The sequence below is a fragment of the Symsagittifera roscoffensis genome, chromosome 5 (assembly GCF_963678635.1).
Source record: "Symsagittifera roscoffensis chromosome 5, txSymRosc1.1, whole genome shotgun sequence".
NCBI lineage: Eukaryota > Metazoa > Xenacoelomorpha > Acoela > Convolutidae > Symsagittifera > Symsagittifera roscoffensis.
Genome location: NC_087066.1, coordinates 59,283,543 through 59,303,905, shown reverse-complemented (window position 1 = coordinate 59,303,905; position 20,363 = coordinate 59,283,543). Strand labels below are relative to the sequence as shown.

At 33.2% G+C, this 20,363-nt stretch overlaps 1 protein-coding gene across 1 annotated transcript in view; it reads left to right on the top strand.

Annotated features, from left to right (window-relative positions):
• The window catches only part of LOC134846814 (uncharacterized), a 74,108-nt gene that overhangs the window by 19,052 nt on the left and 34,693 nt on the right, over positions 1–20,363 (top strand). Inside the window, exons 6-7 of the mRNA XM_063864208.1 lie at positions 14,850–15,069; positions 15,986–16,133. Coding sequence (XP_063720278.1) covers positions 14,850–15,069; positions 15,986–16,133 — 368 coding nt within the window. The remainder of the gene's footprint in view (positions 1–14,849; positions 15,070–15,985; positions 16,134–20,363) is intronic.

Genomic DNA, 20,363 nt, shown 5'->3' with positions numbered 1-20,363 from the left:
GGCGTGTCGTTCTTCGAAAATGTACGGGTTATCTTGAAAAAAAATTCGTGTAGATGTTTGGGGGTTTTGGGTAGTTGTAGGTATGACTGGGGTTTTTTGGGAAGATGTCGGTGAAGACTGTTTTAGTGGTGGTTGGTTAGCAATTTTGGAAATGTGTCCGATTAATCTATTACTTATTGGGAAGATTTATGTTTATTGTAATATTCTTCGATGAAAATAATTATTGCTAAGGCGAATGTGACTATTGCCTTTTTTACACATTTGCACATTGTCATAATTAGAGATGATAAAAATGTGATGAAAATTACGAATAGTAAAAAAATATCTGTTCTACTAAAAATTGTTCGTATCATTTAAAAAGACTTTGAAATATCGTACCTGTGGACGTGGTCAATGATTTGGGAAAGTTGAAGATATATTTCAAATAGGCAGTAGAAAATAAAAAATATTAGCAAAAGTTTAAATAGAATGAAAAATTTTATGAAAATATTTATGATTATATTTTTTAAAGTATCGACTGTTAAAGAGGGAAGCATTTAAGAAATGATTCGTTCGTCGAATATTTTTTGAACTTCTGGGGCGAAATTCAAGTGTGGTCGGATTATTTATTAATTTTTTGACAAGTGGGTTGAGTTTTGTTAAAAAATGTTGGAGGCGAATTTTATGGTGCTTGGGAGGTCTTCTTTGCTTGGTTTTTATTTGTTGGGTAATCTGGGGTATTTTTGAAAAATTTGTACTTTAGGCCAAATGATTATAGTCCTTTTTTACTTTAGGCTAATTTGCCATTTTTGGTTGGAGGGTTTTTGAGGTCTAAGTTGGGAAAATATTGTTGATTTTTGCATTATTTGATAGGGGAGGGTTGTAATATTATCGTGGTGTTTATTTTAATTGTCAAGTTTCAGCTCATTTTTGACCTGGAGGTTGTAAATTTATAGTTATAGATATGCCTGGAGATTAATATCTATCGGCTAGTAGGTTTGTGTTAGAGATATTGAAGGTGACGGATTTGAGTGAATCCTATTGGCTGAATTTGAAATAGAATTGTTGCGTATGTTTCAGCATGTTATCTTGAAAATATGAACGTTCAAAATGATTTAGAGGTGTACGAATGATTGACTTTAAAATTAAAGTTGTTTTTGGAATTCAACTTTCTTTAATATTTTAGATTGTGGGATGAATGTTTTGTAATTTTTACGTGGCTATTTTCTAAGTCGTGATGATTCTCTTTGTTCTGACTTTTCTATTTGTTCTTGTGGTAAGCTTTTTTCTATCATTTTCCTGTTTTTTCTTTCTTTTTGAGATATTTTTGGGTCTGGTGTTTTTATATTTTTATGAGTTGTATTTTGTTTTTGCTTTTGTTTATGATGAATGTCGTCATGTACATTTGTTTCTTGTTCTGTATATGTTTTGTTTTGAATAACTTTTAAACCTGTAAAAGAATATAATTGAGTTAATTCGCGTAATGCGTATTCTTTCGGGTAGTGAGGTAATAAATTGTTACGATGTTGAGCAATTTCTTTTTTAAATGAATCTGTGGGTTTGTATGTTACTTCAATGGGTTTGGCAATTATTTGGTATGGTCCTTTGTGAAGAGGTTGTAATTTTTTCCTTTTTGTGTATTAAAATTGGGTATTAAGACAAATGTTTTAATTTTTAAATCTGTGGCTGGCATAAAACGTGAATTAGTTTGGCTGTTAATGTTTTGCCTTTGTAACATTTTCTTTGTTACTTTTTGGTAGATTTCAATGTGCTTTTTATCTCTTTTTAAAATCCATTCGGTATGTGTGCCGGAGGCAAATTTGAGAAGTTGTGGGTGATGAAAATGATCTTCATCATGTGTGTGTAATGGTAGATTATAGCATTTTGAATCTTTATTTGGTTTGCAATGACCTTGAGCGTTCTTGTGAGCATTTGCTGTGAACATAATCGGTTTTCTTGGTTTTTGATTAAAAACCATTTTATATGGTGACATTCCTAAGGTTGTCGTTATTTGGGAATTGTATGATAAGGGAAGTAATTTTACATCTGCTGACCATTCTGTGTATCGTGTATCATTTCCATTAATCATACATCTAAGATATTCTTGTAATGAACGGTTCACACCTTCGACTAAACCGTTTATCCAAGGTGCATGAGATGTACGTGGTTTTTGTTTAATGTTGTATAAGTGGCGTAGTGTGATAATTTCATTATTAATAAATTCTGTACCGTTGTCTGTAACTAGGATTTCGGGTAATCCGAATTTAGCTATCCAGTGTTCGTAAAGTGTTGTGTAAGCATAATAAGCATTACAATGTGGTACTGGCTTGAGTGCTACATAGTGCGTGAATGCATCAACAATGACCATAATGTATTGGTTCAATGGGCCAATTACCTTTTGATTCGTCAATTAGTGAATTGAGATATCTAGCGTCTAAACTATTTTTAGTGATTCACCTTTTGCTAGAATGATAATAGGGTTGATGAAGGTATCACCTTTTGGTTGTTCTTCTTTACTTACTGGTGATATAATTTCGTACTATTCTAAAACATCAAGTAATCTATTTACCTTGTCGTGTAAGTGAATCGATACTTTACTTGCTCTTTGTTTTTTGAAAACTGCGTCAGGTCTTAATGGAAGGTGTAGTGATGAACTAATTTTTCCAACGTCAAATTTTGATGTTGCGTAGACTGTTGAATATTTTATTAGTTGTTTAGCTAATTTGTCAAATTCATTTTGAGTTATTTGTGAATGTTGAAAATTAAACATTGTCAAAAATTTTTGTTGTTCTTTTGTATAATTTGTTATAATAAATGTTGGTTTAAAATATGGTGTTTTTGTGAAGTAATATGTATTTCTTTTTTCATTACTTATTATATTAATTATGGATAATTCTTCGTCAAGAATTGTTGATTGACAAATATCTAATAGTTGTAATATATTATTTAATCGATATGCTACTTCATTTATAGGTGAAGTTGTAGCATTTGTTTCACAATATCCTAAGAGTCCCAAGGGTAGTGTTATTTGATATGGTGTATTATTATACACGTGAAGAGAAATAATATCGGAATTTGTGTTTTTCAAGTATTTTATGGATGAGATTGTAATTTTGAAAATTTTGTGAATGGGTTTAAATTCGAAATCTGACATGAAAAGTTGTTGTTTGTTTTGCTTTTTGTCAAAATGATGAACTTGTTTCATTGAAAAATTATATACGTTTCCTGATAGTGGTTTCAGGTGTCTCCGTTCTTGATTATAAATGGGGTAAAATTTTGAGAAAAATGGTGGTTGTTTGTTTAATCTTTGAAAGAATGTTAAGGCTGTGATTTTCGTTTTTGTATATTTATCCTTGATATGGATTTTACTATTTAAGATGGTTATTGTTGGTATATATTTTGCTATAAACGGTATGCCAATGATATTGTGCTTAATATCTGTAATATGAAATGTTTGTTTGAATGGCTTGTTCAAAATCTTATTTTGTTCCATTGTTTTTGTGGGAACAAGTAATAATTGGATTTTTCCATAATTTACTAATGTTGATCCTTGTGCTGTTGCTAATTTACTAGATGTTCCACGAGGTGTTAAATTCGGATGTAGTGTTTTGATTGCATTCCATGTGGGAATGTTAATGATATTTGATTCTGCTCCTGAGTCGATTAAAAAATCAATTTCAAGATCTGGTGGTTGAAATTCTTTACTTCTTGGACTCTCTAAGAGAAATGGGATTGTCCAAATTTTTTCTCTCGGTTGTTCTTTTTGTATGTTTTGATAAATATGTTTTGTGTTTGAGCATTGTACTTCGTTTTTTTTATCAGGTTTAATTACAGTGTTAATTTCGTTTACTTCTTGTGTAGTTCGGGTATTATTATTAATGAGTCTAGTGTAATAATTATGAAGAAGTACCAATGGATTTTCGTATATGTGTGAACTAAAGGGTTGTTCATATATGATAGGTTCATAGTCGTTTTCGACTGTTATTATGTTTACTGAGATGGTATTATCTGTATCACTTTCAGTATCTGTTGATTCACAATTAATGTGGTTTAATTGTAGTTCGGTACTTTCTGTGTTGTCAATACCAGGGGGATCTGAAGTTGTTTCTTCAGTTGTTTGTACCTGATTAATTTGTCGCTGATGTTCCGGTGTGTTACTTCTATATTTGTGTTGAGAATCAGGGTAACGATTGTTTTTTCGATAAGGGGATTGAGAATAATTTCTTTGATTGTTATAGTTGGGATTCCTACTTTGTGAGTTGTTTCTTGACCTATTATAGTAATCGTTTCTGTTTCCTTGATAGTTAGATCTGTTGTAAGAATTGTTTCTTGATCTGTTGTTTTGGTAACGTGTGTTTCTGTTATTTGAATAACTTCTATTCCTATTGTTTGAATAGTTTCTACTTCTGTTGTATGATGAATTTCGTGATCTATCGTTTGAATAGTGTCTATTCCTAGAATTTGAATGGGAACTGGTATCAGAAATTTCTCTTCTGTTTGAATTTGATCGGGAATAGTTGTTTGTATACTGGTTATTTTGGCTATTCGATCGACTATATCTATTTTGTGAGAAATTTCGTGAATTTCTTTGTTCTGGTGATCTACCTCTAATTAGAGTTATAGGGTGATTGGTTTCTTGAGTAATTTGAATTATTTGGGAGTGGTTTACCAGAGCTGTTATTACTTTTTTTAGTAAGTTTCGATCTTTTTTCATGTATTGGTAAAATGATTTGTTTGGTACTTTGTATTTTTGCGGTTTATTTTGATTTTCTTGTTGTTTTTGTCTACATTCGGCAATACTGTGTCCGTATCTTCGACAATAATTAAACCATTTCTTGAAAGATGGTTTTCCTTTGAAATTTGGATTTTTTTCATAAATGTTCAAAATTTCGGTGAGTTTTTCAGTTAGGTCTACATCTGAATCGTGTATGTTGTTTATTTGTGTAGTATTTGTTTCAATTCGATTAACATACTGTAGTTTTAGATTTTCTGTTTCTTCAAGTTTCATTGTGATTTCTGCTTGTTCTAATTTATCAACTAGTTTTCTGAAATCTAAATTTTGTTCTCGAAATGATGAGGGGTGTGATGGTCTCTTTTTGATAGCTATTTACCTTAATTGAGGTGTTAAGGTCATCATTAAAATTTCTGTCATTTTTGTTTTTTTTGTAATCATGTGTATTGAGTTAATATGCTTTTCGAACTAGTGTTTCGATTCGAACTGCTAATTGTTTGATTGTTTCATTTGGTAATCTGCGAATGTCGTTGCATAAAACTCTTTGATGTTGTTTGTTTCTTTCAGAATCAAACATTTTCGAAAATTCTTGTGTGAATCTTTTCCAATCTGATTTTATGTCTATAGGTAGTACTGAAAACCATTTTTGGGCTACGCCATCTAGTGTTGTTTGTATTAACGCTGTGCGTCTAGGTATCCAATTTTGATGGAGTGGCGTAATAATTGGTTCGGGTCCTAAATTTAAAATTAAATTTGCTGTGACTGCATTTAGGTAATCTTCTACTGAGTATTCAGGGTCTGTTCCTGTGAATACCATTAATGGTTTATTGGATGTTATTGACGATCCTCCCATTAAATATGGATTCATGCGGCGTTTGGAGTGACTCTGCGGCGTTTGGTATTTGCGAAAAATTTGTAAGTTGAATTTTTGTTTTTTCATGTTTTTGTAGGTAATATGGTAGCGGTATTTCATTTTAAATTTGAATTGGTTGGTCAGAATGCATAGTAATTGGGTTTTGTGATTGTATAGGTTGAAAAGATTGTGCGTTAATTGAGTTTTGTATATACATTGGATGTTGATTCTGCATATCTGCTGGATTTTGTGGGTAAATCTTCACATTTTGGGATGGTTGAGATTGTCGCGGTCTTTGTGTGCGATATTCTTGTGTATATGGTGCAAAAATGTCTGGTTGATGATAATCATCATCATCAGATGATAAGTAATTTGTGTAAAAATGTGTTTGCTATTTATTCCTATTTTGTTGAAAAAATGGGTATTTTTCACTATAATCCTGTGGAGGGTGTGGATTATCTTGGAAATTTACTGAATTGATCGATGTATTTGGAAAATTCGATTCCAATAATGAGAACATACGTGGTTTAAATTTTGCATATTTTTTCGGGGGGGTTGATTTGTTTTTGACTGATTTACATAATTATAGCTGTGTTCTTCAAAACTGTTTCTTGTGAAGGTTTTTCGTGTTTTTGACGGTTTTGTCATTGGTCTATATGTCTGATAGTCCATATGTGAAAATTTTGGAGCAACCGAAGCTTTAACGGTCGATTGTAAGGTTACTTGTGGTAGTGTTGTATTTTTATTTTTCGGTGTTGTGAGGTTTGGACGTATTGGTGAGATACTTTGTTGTGTAGTTGTTACTGTTGTTTGAACTACTTCTCAATTATCAAGTGTGATGGTGTTTGAATATCTTGTTGTGTATGATTATTAGTTCCATTGAGATTTTCATGATGTATAACTGTTGAATTTAAGCTGTTATTTTGTGTATCAGGTAAAAATGTATTATAATTTAAAGGTGTTGCATCAATTTTTAGTGGTATTACTTTTACATAATCTTTGTGAAAAGGTATTGTACTTATTGCTTGACTTGAGATATCTGCTGGAAAATTTTAAATGCTGGATGAGACCATTCAGGGTCCCAAACGTAATCTGATTTTTCTGCAATGACAGTGTCGTCATTGGTACTTGGGGGTCTAAAAGTTTTTCTTGCTTGTTCAGTTAAGTCGATATTATGTGTAAAATAATCAATTGTAAACCATGCTAGTATTTCTTGTAAATCAAGTTTAGTGTTTTGTGAGACATCATTATTGGTAAAATTTTCACGGATTGCGTTTAAAAATGTTGAGAATGCGACGATTTTGTTTCTTATTTTTGTATGTTTTGATGTTTGGACTGGTGATGTACTTTGAGCTTCTGTTCTTTCTAATATAGATAAATAACTATATATTATTGTAAGAACTTCGTCGGTGAATTTTGAGTTTGCTCTCTGTGAGTTTTGATATTGTATGCTTACGATATATTCTGTGAATATTCGATAAATCAATATCGTCTGTTTGGATAACATATTTACCATGAAGTGTTCTTGGTGTGCTGAGTTCTATGGTGTAGATTTCGTATTGTTGTGTTAAGTTACATATGTCTTTCAAATAATGTTCTATAATTTGTCTTTTGATTTTTATATCTGGGAATTCTGATTTGCATGGGCTGATTCCTGGTTCAAACAAATTTACGAGTAAATTTTTGCAAAATCGTGTTTGTCTTCTATCACTGAGTGAATTTATAACAAAAGGAAAAACTGCTTCTTCGTCTGGACTTTCGTCACTTTGAGTGTTGCTCATTTTTTCGTTTGATGAATGTTAATATATAATTATCAATATGTCTAATTGGTTGATTCCAATTGTATAGATGTACTGGTTTGTGTTTATATATCTTTTTTATTCTTCTTTTTCCTCTTTTTGATGAGTTTGAAGTTGTTTCTGAATCGGAAAAATATAACTGATCATGGATTGGGCAATTTTTATTTACTGATTATTTTATTTTGTAAAGTGCGTCTAGACTACTGACTTCTGATTCGAAGAATGCAATTCTATTTTTTGAAAATCTTTTTCGTGTTATCTGTCTTTGTTTACTTATAATTTTTCTTTTTTATTGTTTGTCGTTTTGTTCGAATATATCCAACTGTTTGTGTATGTGGGGTTATTACAAGATCGTGTTTTTGGTTCTCTATTTCACAGTTGTGTAATACGATTGTTTGTTTATTTCCTAAATTTTTTTAATGACACAAGGTTTAGGATGAGGGATGCAAGAAGTTATTAGTGATTTTATTTTTCCTAGACTGTTCGTCCTTACGATTTTTTGGTTAAGCTAACCTGGGTCTTTTTGTTCAGGGTTGGAGAGAATAGTATATCGATTCCGAAGAATGATTTTTACTTTCTCGTGGCTAGTCTAAGGTAAGGTGTTAAGTTACTTAATCTTACTTAGGGGTAGTGATTGTGTTCAAGGGTTGGAGAATAGTAAATCGATCCACAAGGTTCAGGTTTAATTAGAACGCAAGTAGTTCGTTAGATACTATTTTAAACTTATTAAGTTTAAGATTTATCCTGGGTCGGGTAAGAGGAGGGTTCAAGTGAAGGATGAAATAACCGAAGCTCTTCACTGTTTAGCTTAATTTGAATAATTAATGTGATTGAAAAATTTCTATTAGTCCTGGGTCTTTTGAAAAGGTTGGTAGTGAATCGACGTTTGAGATCGTTAGACACTTGATAAGTGGGTGGGGGAGAACAAAATTGTTCTTTTTGATCCAAGGATAAGCCTTGATGATCAGAATTTAAAATTTATCAGATAGAAAATTGATTTAGATCCAAGGAAAGCCTTGATGATCTGGTTTAAGATTAAATTAAATTAAATTTAAAATAATTCAAATTTATTTGGTAAAAGGTTTTAGTTTTTGGTGATATTAGTTGATTTATGATTGCTGTTATGTTTTGGTGATGAAGCTGGAACAACAGGATGATTTATATATACTAACAATTTATTGTCATGCTTCTAATTTTTATTTTTGTTTTCAATAAATATTTTTTCAAATATGTTTTATATATTACTGCAGAATTGGAGGGAACGATTTGAGATCTTTTTATCAATCGTTATTGTACAATAGTAATTTTATCTAGCGCCTGAAATAATCATTGAAGATTTCCTTCAAGGATCTTATGTTTGCAAATGAAAATCTAAATTAAGTAAGATTCTAAACATAAAAGTTTGCGTTGGCTTTTGCCGTACGACCATGAAACTAAATGGTAAGTTTCTATGTAGTCGTATGTCGTCTCTTGTCCCAGGTTTTTTTCCTATACCGGGTAGTTCTCGTATTGTGCGGAATAGCGGCTCTGATCTATTGAGTCGTAGAGACATTTCAATTAAGTTATTGTCGTGTAACATTTTGAAAAGGTTTTGCCTATTTTCTAATCTATTTTTGGTTAATTCTAAGCTATTTTGTTTTTTTAAGGTCTTTATTCGAGACTTATGGTCGCACCAGATGAGTTAAGTCTTGTTTGGTATAACTCATAGATTAATTTCGGATAGGGTACACCGTCTGCTCGTCACGCTATCTTATTTTCGGCCGGATAGATTCGTGCAACTTCTTAGTCTAATACCGATCCTAATCTTACTCTTATATCTACTAGTCTCAGGGTGTTTAACTAGTCTCTGCTAGGCGCAATAGATCTAGAGTATACTGGCTTAATGCGGCTGCTGAAGTTCTCTTGGATAGGTAACTAGTTTCTAAGTTAAATTCAAATCTCTCTGGTGCTGAAATTACAAGTAATTTCAGCACTTACAAATAAGTGGTTTTTTAGTTAGGTGGAATATGATTGGTTAATATTAAATATTTTATAGTGATAAAATATCTAATTTATCCAATATCAAAATGTAGTTTAGATCAGGTTCCACCATTACGAGGCCAAACTGTATATTTTAAGAACTGTAAGCGGATTCCGCAACAGGCTGAAAACAGATTTGTCCCGGAATCCACAACATTGTTACCTTTTTTTAAACTTCTTTGCTGTTTTGGATTCCACGAAAAAGTAGCTAAAACACTGTATAGCTTAAAATTGCTACATAAACAGGCAAAATTGCGGATTCAGCAACAAATTTTGCAGAATCCACCACAAAAATTGCAGAATACGGATTAATTTGTGGAATTCACAAACAAATAACAATACATGTTTACAGTAAGTCGAATCCGCGAGTTGGAAGTAGAATTTGCAAATTGTAAGCGGAACCCGCTAGCATTTGCGGAATCCGGAACAACTAGCTATCATCCTTCGTTGCGGAGTACACGACAAAACTTGTGCGCGGAACCTTCAAAAGTTTTGAATGTTGAATCCGCTTATTTTTTGAAATATGGATTCGATTGACACACAAACACCAAATTGTGCGCCTAAATAGTGCACAGTTTTGGCCTCGTAATGAATGCCTTGAAAATTGTCAGTATGAAAATTTTGAGATAATTAATGCGCGCCAAACTTGCAGTAGTCTGTTACAGCGCCTTCTTCTTGTGCAAAGTTTATCTATGTGAAATTAATCATTCCGACTTTCGAAGAAGAGTACCTGCATATTTATGTTTGAGGTAGTTGTTTTATTCAATCGAAATTTGACTTTTTAACTAAAAATTTTGACTAGGTTTTCTGAATCATTTGAAAAATGATGTGATAATCCCTCCCAGCTCAAATGATGTGATAACTTACTTCACTCGTGATATTATCAGGGTTTGAAATTGTTTCGGCTAATTTGGGTTAACCAACTTGTGATATGTTGCGTTCGTATAGCACCCGCGAGCGACAATTAAGATCGGTCCAATATAAAAATCATCCCCTCACACGCTATGTAAAGCACAAAATGTCGAGCACAAAAGTAAAGCTATGTAAAACTCAGTGTGTTGAATAGACCAAAAAGATACCTGAATCCAATTTGGAACAATTCGCGCGATAACTGTCCCAAATTAGCAACATAGGCACTTTTTAAGCCCCTCCCCCATAACTTGACAAAAAACTATCACAGATGAATTACTTTTGTTAATTTGAGGTCATGGCATCAACACTTAAAGAATAATAAAAACAAATTTCTCAATTGAAACTTAAAAAGTTGAAATTTGTCTGGAGAAAAAAAACCACCGCGAGCACAAATATTTTGTCATAATTAAAGCAAAACCACTCCTGCGCGATGAACTGAATGCGCCAAAACTTTGTCAGCCAAATTGTATTCCTTATTCGTTCTCACCAAGGAAATAAGTGATAAAATCTGCCAATTTTGGAGAGGTTTTGTATCAACCGAATTCGATTATTTATGTTCTTGTGAGTTTTGATCGATTTCTCGTAGCAAATTTTTTCTTCTTCATTTTTAAGGGGAGGTCAAAATTCGCAGGCTTTTGCCCTGATATAAGAGCAGTTAAACAAATAGAATTAATTGCAATCAATTGGTAATTATTCAGAAATCCAATAAAAATGCTCTTATAAACTTCTCTCATGGCCAAATTTTTTTCATAACTATTGTACAAAAAACTAATGCTGTAAGTTCTATAAATGCAGTTCTGTTGTAAAATTTAATCAGCGCTGATGGACCAAAAAAAAAACTTCCACAGCATTCAATATTATGTAAAAAAATGATCTAAAGCAATTATTTTCTACTAACTAACTATTTCAGAATCAGTAATTGTTTTTATTGTTCCGACCATGTGAAAAATGAGGAGAAACTTTATTTTCAGATGTGTTTTAATTTTTGTTCCACACTAAATCAGGTAACACAAACAATCATCGGACTGGATTGAGTGATAAAGCATATGAAAGCGCTTTCAGTTCTAATTTGAACTATATTAAAAATTTTCACAAAATTATCCCAGTTTTGGTAAAAACCGGTTTGAAGTTTTTGATTTTTCGTCTAATTTCGAGCGAGTGAAGCGAGAGAGCAGGCTTGCAATGAACTATTTGATTAGCTTCAAAGCTTAGTTAGTCAAGCCGCAAAAACTTACTTTTTTAGTCGAGTAAGTTTGTTTTTTAGATTTTTCAGCAACTTTTTTGAATTGAAAACTTCAAAAAGTAACAAAAAAACTGCGAAAAAAACTGAAAATTTTTTTGGATTTAAAAAAAAATTTTTTGCTGCTTTTTTCATTTTGCTACAACCTCTCTTGAAAAATTCTAAACTGTTGTTCCTCTTCCAGATTCTTTTATCACACTACGCAGAAAAAAATTAAACCACTAATTGAAAAAAAAAAAAAAAATTTACTTTGGTCGGAATATTCTAAGCTACTTGCACAAATACCGGCTATCCTTGTTCTAATTAATGTTTCACCAAATAAATTTTGAGCAATACTGATTTTGGGTACTCTATTTCAGCGTGTTATATTGTGTACGTCGTTGTAATCCGGATCAGAACTCGTTTTAGCCATAAAGCGTTACCATCATTCTGTTTTTGGCATCTTGCGAGACTGGGGGAAAAATGTTGTCATATTTCGACAAAAATGTTTTTTTTTCATAATTCTAAAACGTGAACCAAAAAATAGACAGGCTGATGGGTACTGCCAATACCCAGGGCTATTGAGTTCCGCTTGCTCGGTCTCCGCTTAAAAGATTTAAAGTTAGTTGAATTTGCACTCATATTTGTTCACGTTCTTTCTCTGATATCAACAGTGTAGAGCTGTAGTTTTGTTCCGACCTTCGATGAAAACGATAAATATATATGCCAGGGGTAGTTTGTTTTTCAGACCGATTGTAGAAAAGTTGACTTCGTATAAGCATCGATCCGGAAATCTTGGGATTGCCAAGTGAGTGTGTTGCACTAGAGTAAGGTGCGGCTATGACTGCTGCAATAATACTTAAATATTTTGCTTCAATGCGCAAATTAGTTGTGCTTGGCACTCGTTATTGTTCGAAATTGAATTGAGGCAGACTAATTGGTTTTATTAATTCCAAACGACTCAAATTTAAATATTTTGATATTATTTTGTATTTTGTCAAGATTTCATTTACTAAAAACTAATCGAGAATCATTAATTGGCCATCGGAAGATTCAGGGTTTTTCCCAGATACGAGCTGTGTTGTTTGAATTAAACGAATATTTTTGAAAGAGATTGATCATATCAGCTCGAAGCTCTGAAATCTCAAACCCTTTAAACCAATTATGATTTTTTTCCATACGAACAAAATTGGGTAAAACCAACAAAATAATTTAAAAAATTTTAAGTGGTGTAATAGTGATTTAGTGTGTAATTATTTTATTTTTTTCGTGCAAATAAACAAAACTTGTCTTCGCTCATAAGCGTTTTGACAATATTGAACATCAAGTCTGAAACTTCGCGTATTACTAAATTATTACAACCGATTACCATTACTGAATTCGATTTGGAAAGATTTTGTAGTGCGGTGTAAGTGCATAAGTTCGATTGCCAATTTTTTTTTACTCACAAAAAAAACATCGCAACATTCAACAATTGAATTTTCCGCTTTCACCTGGAAACAAAAAGATCAAAGAGCGCATAAATTAATCTAAGCTGATACATCTCAATTCGTTCAATTTCTAGCTTTGACAGATGTTCTTATTGTTCTCACTCTCATGACTCATCTTTTAGTCAAATCTGCTTGGTCATTCTTTATCCGGCCTAAGAATTTGCCAGAGCACCATCAAAAAAAAATCAATTAAAAAAAATTCCAAAAAAAAATAAATTTTCGTAAAATAATTTAAATAATTTTAAATTTAGCAATAAAAAAAGAAAAAGACAAAATGAAACGTCAACATTTCATTTAGCAATTGGTGATAATTATCAGTGTTAGAAATCAAAGGAATTGACATGTTTCAACTGAGAATATTTTGATAAATATCTGGGTGTTTGGCCGCAATGTTGCACCATTTTTGCGCTCTTTCATCTGATTGTTTCAAAGTAAAAGCGGAAAACTTATGCTTGTTGTTCCGACTTTCAATACGAAAGTAACGGAATATTTCTGCTCGGGGTGGGTTTTTTTTTCTTCAGACAAATTTCGACATTTTAACTAGCCATTTTTGACAAATCTTTTTTATATCATTCGAAAGGTATTGTTGTCTTGAGCTCAAATTTGAAAAGATATTTTACCGGTGATAATTTTTGTAAAGTTATGGGTGTTTAAAGGTTGCCATTTTGGCCAATTTTTTGACAATTAACGCGCGATAAATTTCGCGCTTTTAATGAGTAAGCCGAGATTTAATCCGTTCTTGAAATCGTTCCAAATTGGTTTAACGAAGCTTATTTGCCATAATTGATTTGTTACAAGTAGCAAAACCTATCTTTTTGTACTTTTTATGGCGTGTGGGGGGATGATTTTCCTTAAAAAATTCAAATTTTAAAAAAAATCATTTCGTTTTGGTTTTTTTTTTAAATTTTTTTAATTGTTATTACTGCTCCATAAACCTTAATAGGCAGTCGGAACATTCAGGGCTTCGCCATGATACGAGCAGTCTTGTTCTGTTTTTCATTCAATCAAATTTCGGCAAGCAAATTCAAAGATTTTAACAAATTATTTTCTGCTTTTTTGAAAACATCATCTCTCTGAATTGTTTTTGTTCCGACTTTCAAAGAAAGTGAGGAATATATATGCTTGGGGGTTTTTTTCTGACCGGTTTTAGCAAAATTGACTGCGTATGGGCAGCAATCCTGCAAACCTTGAATTTATATGCGAGTGTGCTTGAACTAGACTAAAGTGCGGCTTGGCTGCTGGAATAATACTTTGAATTTTGTTTTAATACGTTGATTGCTTATGCGTGGCAAATAGTCCGCCCTCATAATCGTTCCAAATTGAAATGAGGCACGCTAATTTCTCTTTTTATTTCCTTAAACGACTCAAATTTTAACTCTTTGATATTATCAGCCTAAAATTTATAGTTTTGCTAAAATTTTCTTTCCAAAAAAACTATTCGAGACTAATTAACTAAATAATGGACAGTCGGAACATTCAGAGCTTTGCCCTGGTGCGAGCAGTCTTGTCTAGAATTATATTTCTCCTTCTGCTGCATTTTGTTAAGTTCTGGAGGTTTATGCCCACTGTGCAGATTTTATGTATGATGCTGAAAGCGTGAAGCTAAATATTTATGCTTGCCAAGTTAAACCGCACTACAAAATCGTTTAAAACTGAGTTGAGGCATGTTAATCTTTTGATATATTTTCGTGCGAGTAGAGTTTTCACTCTTGAAGTTTGACAAATTCCAAACTATGATTTTCAATCTTTTCTTAACCAAAAATTATCCAATTGCGAATACTGGAAGTGCAACCCGCGCATTCTTTCCCTTTTTCGACCCAAAAAATTATTTGCTGTTTATTTTCAGGTCAACTTTTGATGATATGGTGTTCACGAACCTGATGCCAGGCGACAAGTACACTATAAATGTGCAACCATACAGTAAGGGACAAGTCCCCCTGATGAGAAATTTCTCCACCGTGGCCTACACCAAACCCCTCGCGCCTCCCATGGTGTCGGAGGCAGTGATCAATCGGCCGGATTTCTCAGTAGACGTCGAGTGTTCTTTCTATGATGGATACACTCAAGTAATTTTGATGCAATCTTGATAATGCTTGTCTTTATTTCTGAAAAATCCGCTCAACTTTTTGCTATTTTACTGTTTAGCCGTTATCAAAGACTTTTGTCTAAGATTTTAGCCCGTAGCTGCCAAGATTGTAGACTGCTCCGACAATCCGGCTAGTTTCTGTTGCAACTGAAGGAAAACTAAGAAAGAAAATAACAATTTGTGCTGTTTCAGGGAGGATGGAGGGGGAATAGAGATAACTCGAATTTGATTTTTTTTCGATTAGAGTTATTCAATTGATATTAGAAATCAATAAATGATATCTCACGTAAAACAAAAAAAACAACAGCACGAACTAACCAAGGTTTCATAAGCAAAAATTCGAATTACTTTTTTCAAAACTGAGATGAAAAATTTCGAAAAGATTACGTTTTCAGTCATGCGGGACATCAAGGGCGAATTTAGGGGGGGGGGGGGGGGGGTATGTGGCGGACGCCTTTCTTTCAGGGATTCAAACCACCCTGCTGACCCAAAAGGTGTCCATCATTGCTATCTTGAGATATCCATTTTTGGTGACGGACCCTAAACATTTTCTAAAGGCGCTCTAGGTGCCAAAAAGTACTAATTTTTGGCCTGTTTTTTCGAAGTTTTGCCTTCGGCGCAGAAAATTTGTCCAAAACAGTGTCTTTTTAATGCTTTGGGAGATCTAAAAAAATCAAAAGGTCATCAAATTTTTTTGAAAATAAGCCCCCCCTTCGGGAAAATTTTTTGAAAATTCGCAACCCCCCCCCCCCCACCCCCAAATCCTAGATCCGCCCTTCTTAATTATTTTGGATGTACAATATATATAGAAAAAATAAACTCAGACTCTGTGAATAATGGGATATGAGACAAAAGACATTTTTGTTGCTCCTTCTTACCTATTTTGTTCGTTTAAGGAGGTGATAGTACAAGAACTTGATGGGAAATTTCCTGAAGTGATTATTCCAATCACCATGCAGCAGCAGATGTTGCACATTCCTGACGTTACCCCAGGTGATGTGCACCATATCAAACTCAAACCCTACAGTCCTTACAGCATACCAGGCAGAAATCGTTAAACTAAATTGCACCCAATACTGAAACAAAGAAGTGGGCTTAAATGCGCTTGTGCGGTGGCGGGTGTTCGAATTTCAAATCTTAAAAGCGCGCACCTAAAAGTTCGAACCACTCGCGGCTCAAATATTCCCAGTAGTATTAACAATTGACTGAAAAATTACACTTCAAACCCCCCCCCCCCCCCCCCCCCCCCGCAGAGTTCGGTGTGGCATTACATTACATACGTTTATACCCCTAAGTGGTTAAACCTCCTAAATTTTCGGCCACTCATGTTTCATAGGGGTTTAAAGAGTGGTATTCACATGGCTTCGCTGCATAATTTCCAAGTAAAAATTTAGCCGGCCTATTTGGGTGATTTTTTCCAAGTCTTCAGTTTAAGATATTTGAACAGATATAACTGATCTATGGTCATTTATACCCAGGTTTTGTAAAAAAGAGCGAGTTCAACAACGAGTTCTTATACAAGCAAGAGTTCGAAAATACTACGACTGCATGATATCTTACATGATAACGCAGGTTTTGTTCAGGAAGGTTTTAACACTGGTAGTGCCTACTATTATCTGTTGCCCTGGAAGATTAATTGGCCATTTGAGTGGTATAAATTTCAGTTTTTTCAACAAACTAACGAGATCAAAACTCTATCATTTTTTAGAATGTTGAATGAACAATCAGTTGTGCTAAAATTGGAAGGATTTTGCCATAAAAATACTTTTATAGATAGAAAATCAGCCATTATAAATTCTGACAACAGTCGTTCTCTAATGTTTCTTCCTACAGTTTTTTCAAATCACGGAATTCATTGGAAAAGCGGTGATTGTTTATGTTTGACCCTCAATCAGATTGTTCAAAATGTTCTTTTGCAAAATCCTAACGCCGTATTTCACGACGAAGTGAAAGATAAAACGAACTGCTTCAAGAGTAGCTGGATCGAAAAGTTGAGAATCGCGATGAATTAGTTTGCCTGAGACTTGAAAATTTACTTTTCAAAATCCATTCAGCTTGCACTAAACATTTACTTCAGTAAAACTCCGGGAACCACTCTGTCGATAATCAAACATGAAATTCTATGATTGGCTGAAATATGAACAGCAACGAGATACAAGAAAAAAATTTGGAGACGTACCTAATCCCAAATTTAGTGTTATGTGCTTGATTGACTCCAGAGAGTGACATGAAATAATCTCAACGAAAATAGAACAAATTGATTGTCAAAGTCGAGTGGATCAGCGGAAAAAAAAACAAATTACACTATCAGGTGAAGAGCTGTCTATTTTAAGAAGATTTATTTCTCGTGATTGATTGATTCATCTACTTTCATATTCACAATTATATTCCAAGTGTTAGCCAGAAAGCAACGTGTTTATCTTCCCAGGCTAGTATTAGTGCGCAAACGTCACCCCAGAACACAAATGGACCTCAGCAGCTGTGACCTTCCTGAAGAAGTTCAAAAATTAGTAAAAGAAAACTTCCAGCCAATAAGGTAGTTGAAATCGATGCCAATATCAATGAAATAAATAAAGATTACACAAATTATACTCGATACAAGATCTTTATTGTTTAGAAAAATAACAATTATCTTTTATGACATCAGCGTATTTTTTTGTCAAGCAATAGTTGATATAGAAAAAGATTCGAAGATAGATAGAGAGAAAAAAAGAGCAAGTGAGAAAGAAGCCAAATAGAAAATCTGAAAAAGCCTAAAAAGCAATTGATGACCCTGGTGCGACAAAATTTACAGATTTTTTTAATGATCAAAGTAGCAACGAATGAAAATCTTGGAAATTTTGTAATGAGCTTTTTGTCCCCAGATCAGAAGTGATTTTTACGTCTCAAATGGCTTTTATATGAATATTACTAAGTTTTTGTATCTATAAGTTTTCTTGGTTGCAACTGAATTGTGAAAAAACATCAGTTTGGTTTGCAATTTTGTCTGGTTTAATTGCGTACTTGCTACCAATTCCGGAATTATGAATTAAACTATTGATACATCGTCAAAGCTGCTTATGACAGTCATTCGACCTTCGGAATCTGGAAAAACATATTTGGTTTTCAAGTTAATGACACGAAGAATTTTTCATACCAAATTTGACTGAGTATTACATTTTCACAAAGATATTCAACCTGTAATTCGGTAAAAGTTAACCGCTCTCCGAAACAAAATAGAAATTGCAATTTTCGATTGATTTGGTCGTTTGAGAAAGATTGAAAACGTTCTGCTAATGATTGATGACTTATGCAAAGAAATATAAAAGGATGAAGAATTCGTTAAACTAGCGACGATAGGAAGACACAAGGGCTTAGATACTATTTATGTAAAAACATAATTTTTTCCAACAAAAGCCGATGATCATTTTATTCAAATCACCTTAGGATTCTTAGAAACTTGATTATCACGGAATGCAAGTTAAGGTACCTAAATTTTTACAAAACTTGTTTGAACTGGCTAAAAAAGACAGTTTTGGACATCTAGTATTAGGTTTAGGTCCCAAAACGTCAAACTACCTCAGAAATTGTTCAATCATGATACCACCTAAAACTTCAATATCTATTTACCATTAAATAAGGCAGAGGAGACACGAATAAACGCGAATATATATATATAATTTGCAGCTCATGGTACAGTTGAAACGAAATCAGCTACGGGGCTATGCTAATTCAAAAAACATCAAATAGTCCAATTTTTATCAGTTGTTTGTGAATGCTTACTAAACATGGTCAACGGTAATGTGCCTGTCGGTATCGAAAATCTCAAAAATCAGTCTTTTTAATCGATCCAAAAACAAGTCTTGAAAAGAAACGAGATAATATATTGAGCAAACATGGGTTTTACCTAATCAGACATATCCTTCAATTTTATTCAAAGTTTTTGACAGCATAGAAATGGCAGCAGTAGATTTTGTCCTATTTGGAAGCATATGTACATCAGATAAAAACCACATGCAGCGCATGTTTTGCTTGAAAACTTCATCCAATATAAAAAACATAATGCCTATAATGAAAATCATGGACTCCATAAGTCCCATAAGATTTGCCTCAAGGAACTTTTTTTCAATGAATTTTTTTAATTACAGAAAATTATAAAGACGTACTATCATAATGAAGCGACCATGCCACCATTCGGAGGACAGTACAGACAGTAAAATTTGTTAGGCAAAGATATCGATAAAACAAGGTAAATGGAGAGTTGCATTGACAGAAAAAACGTTTCCCAAGAATTTTAACAAAACAAAAAGATTGTGCTTCAAAAAAGGCAAGTTAAAGCAAGCCTTAACGTGAAAAAACATAAAATACGTATATAATATGAACGAAAGACAGGTGAAATCACAAAAAAAGTTAATATGTTGAAATCGAGAAACTATTCAACGAAATCAATCGGAAGATCTTTAAGGTTGATTTTGAAAATTTCAGTTACAGGTTCGACCCGATTACCAAACGATTTTCATTATGGATGCATTATTAGTATATGGTAGTTCATTTGCGAGTCCAAAGATTACTAGTATTTTAGATTTCAAAGGTTTACGAGATAGAATTGGCTACCATATTAATTATGAAGAATCCAGTGCTATACATAATATTCTCATATCACGAAGTCTGGTCTCCGACCACCCTGTTGATATCTCTGTTGGAACCCAAAGGATGTTCATCTTCTTGGACTTCACTCATCATCAGATTGTGGGCGACACCAGAGAACCATTATTATGAGTCATTGATACTAATCGAAGAGTGAAAAACGGTTAGGCTTGCGGCATCCAATCAAATCCTTGAAAAGTTTTTAGCCAACTGAATTATAAAAATTCCTCTTAAATAACATAAAGAACATTGCCGTAAGTCTTCGAACGGAAGCCGGTAGATTCGTACCATTTGCAGGAGGAGAAGGAAAGGTTGTTTTCACTTTGAGATATCAAAACTTTTTTGATTAAGTTTATGAATGCGTTTTATCATAATGAAGCGACCATGCCACAATTCTGAGGACAGTACAGACAGCGTAGTATTAGGTATTGGGCTCAAAAATTTGTAGTACCAACAGCAAAACGCATTGAAAAGGAGTTACTTGTTCAAGCAGCACTCGAAATGATCGATGTAGCAACTCGGAAGAAAACACCGAAACAAGCCTTAAGAAACAGAGTAAAAAACACGATCAGGCAGCAAACCTTGTATGATCAGAAAATGGAAGACGGCAAAACAAAAAAAACAAGAGTTTTCATTCCAAAGAAACGA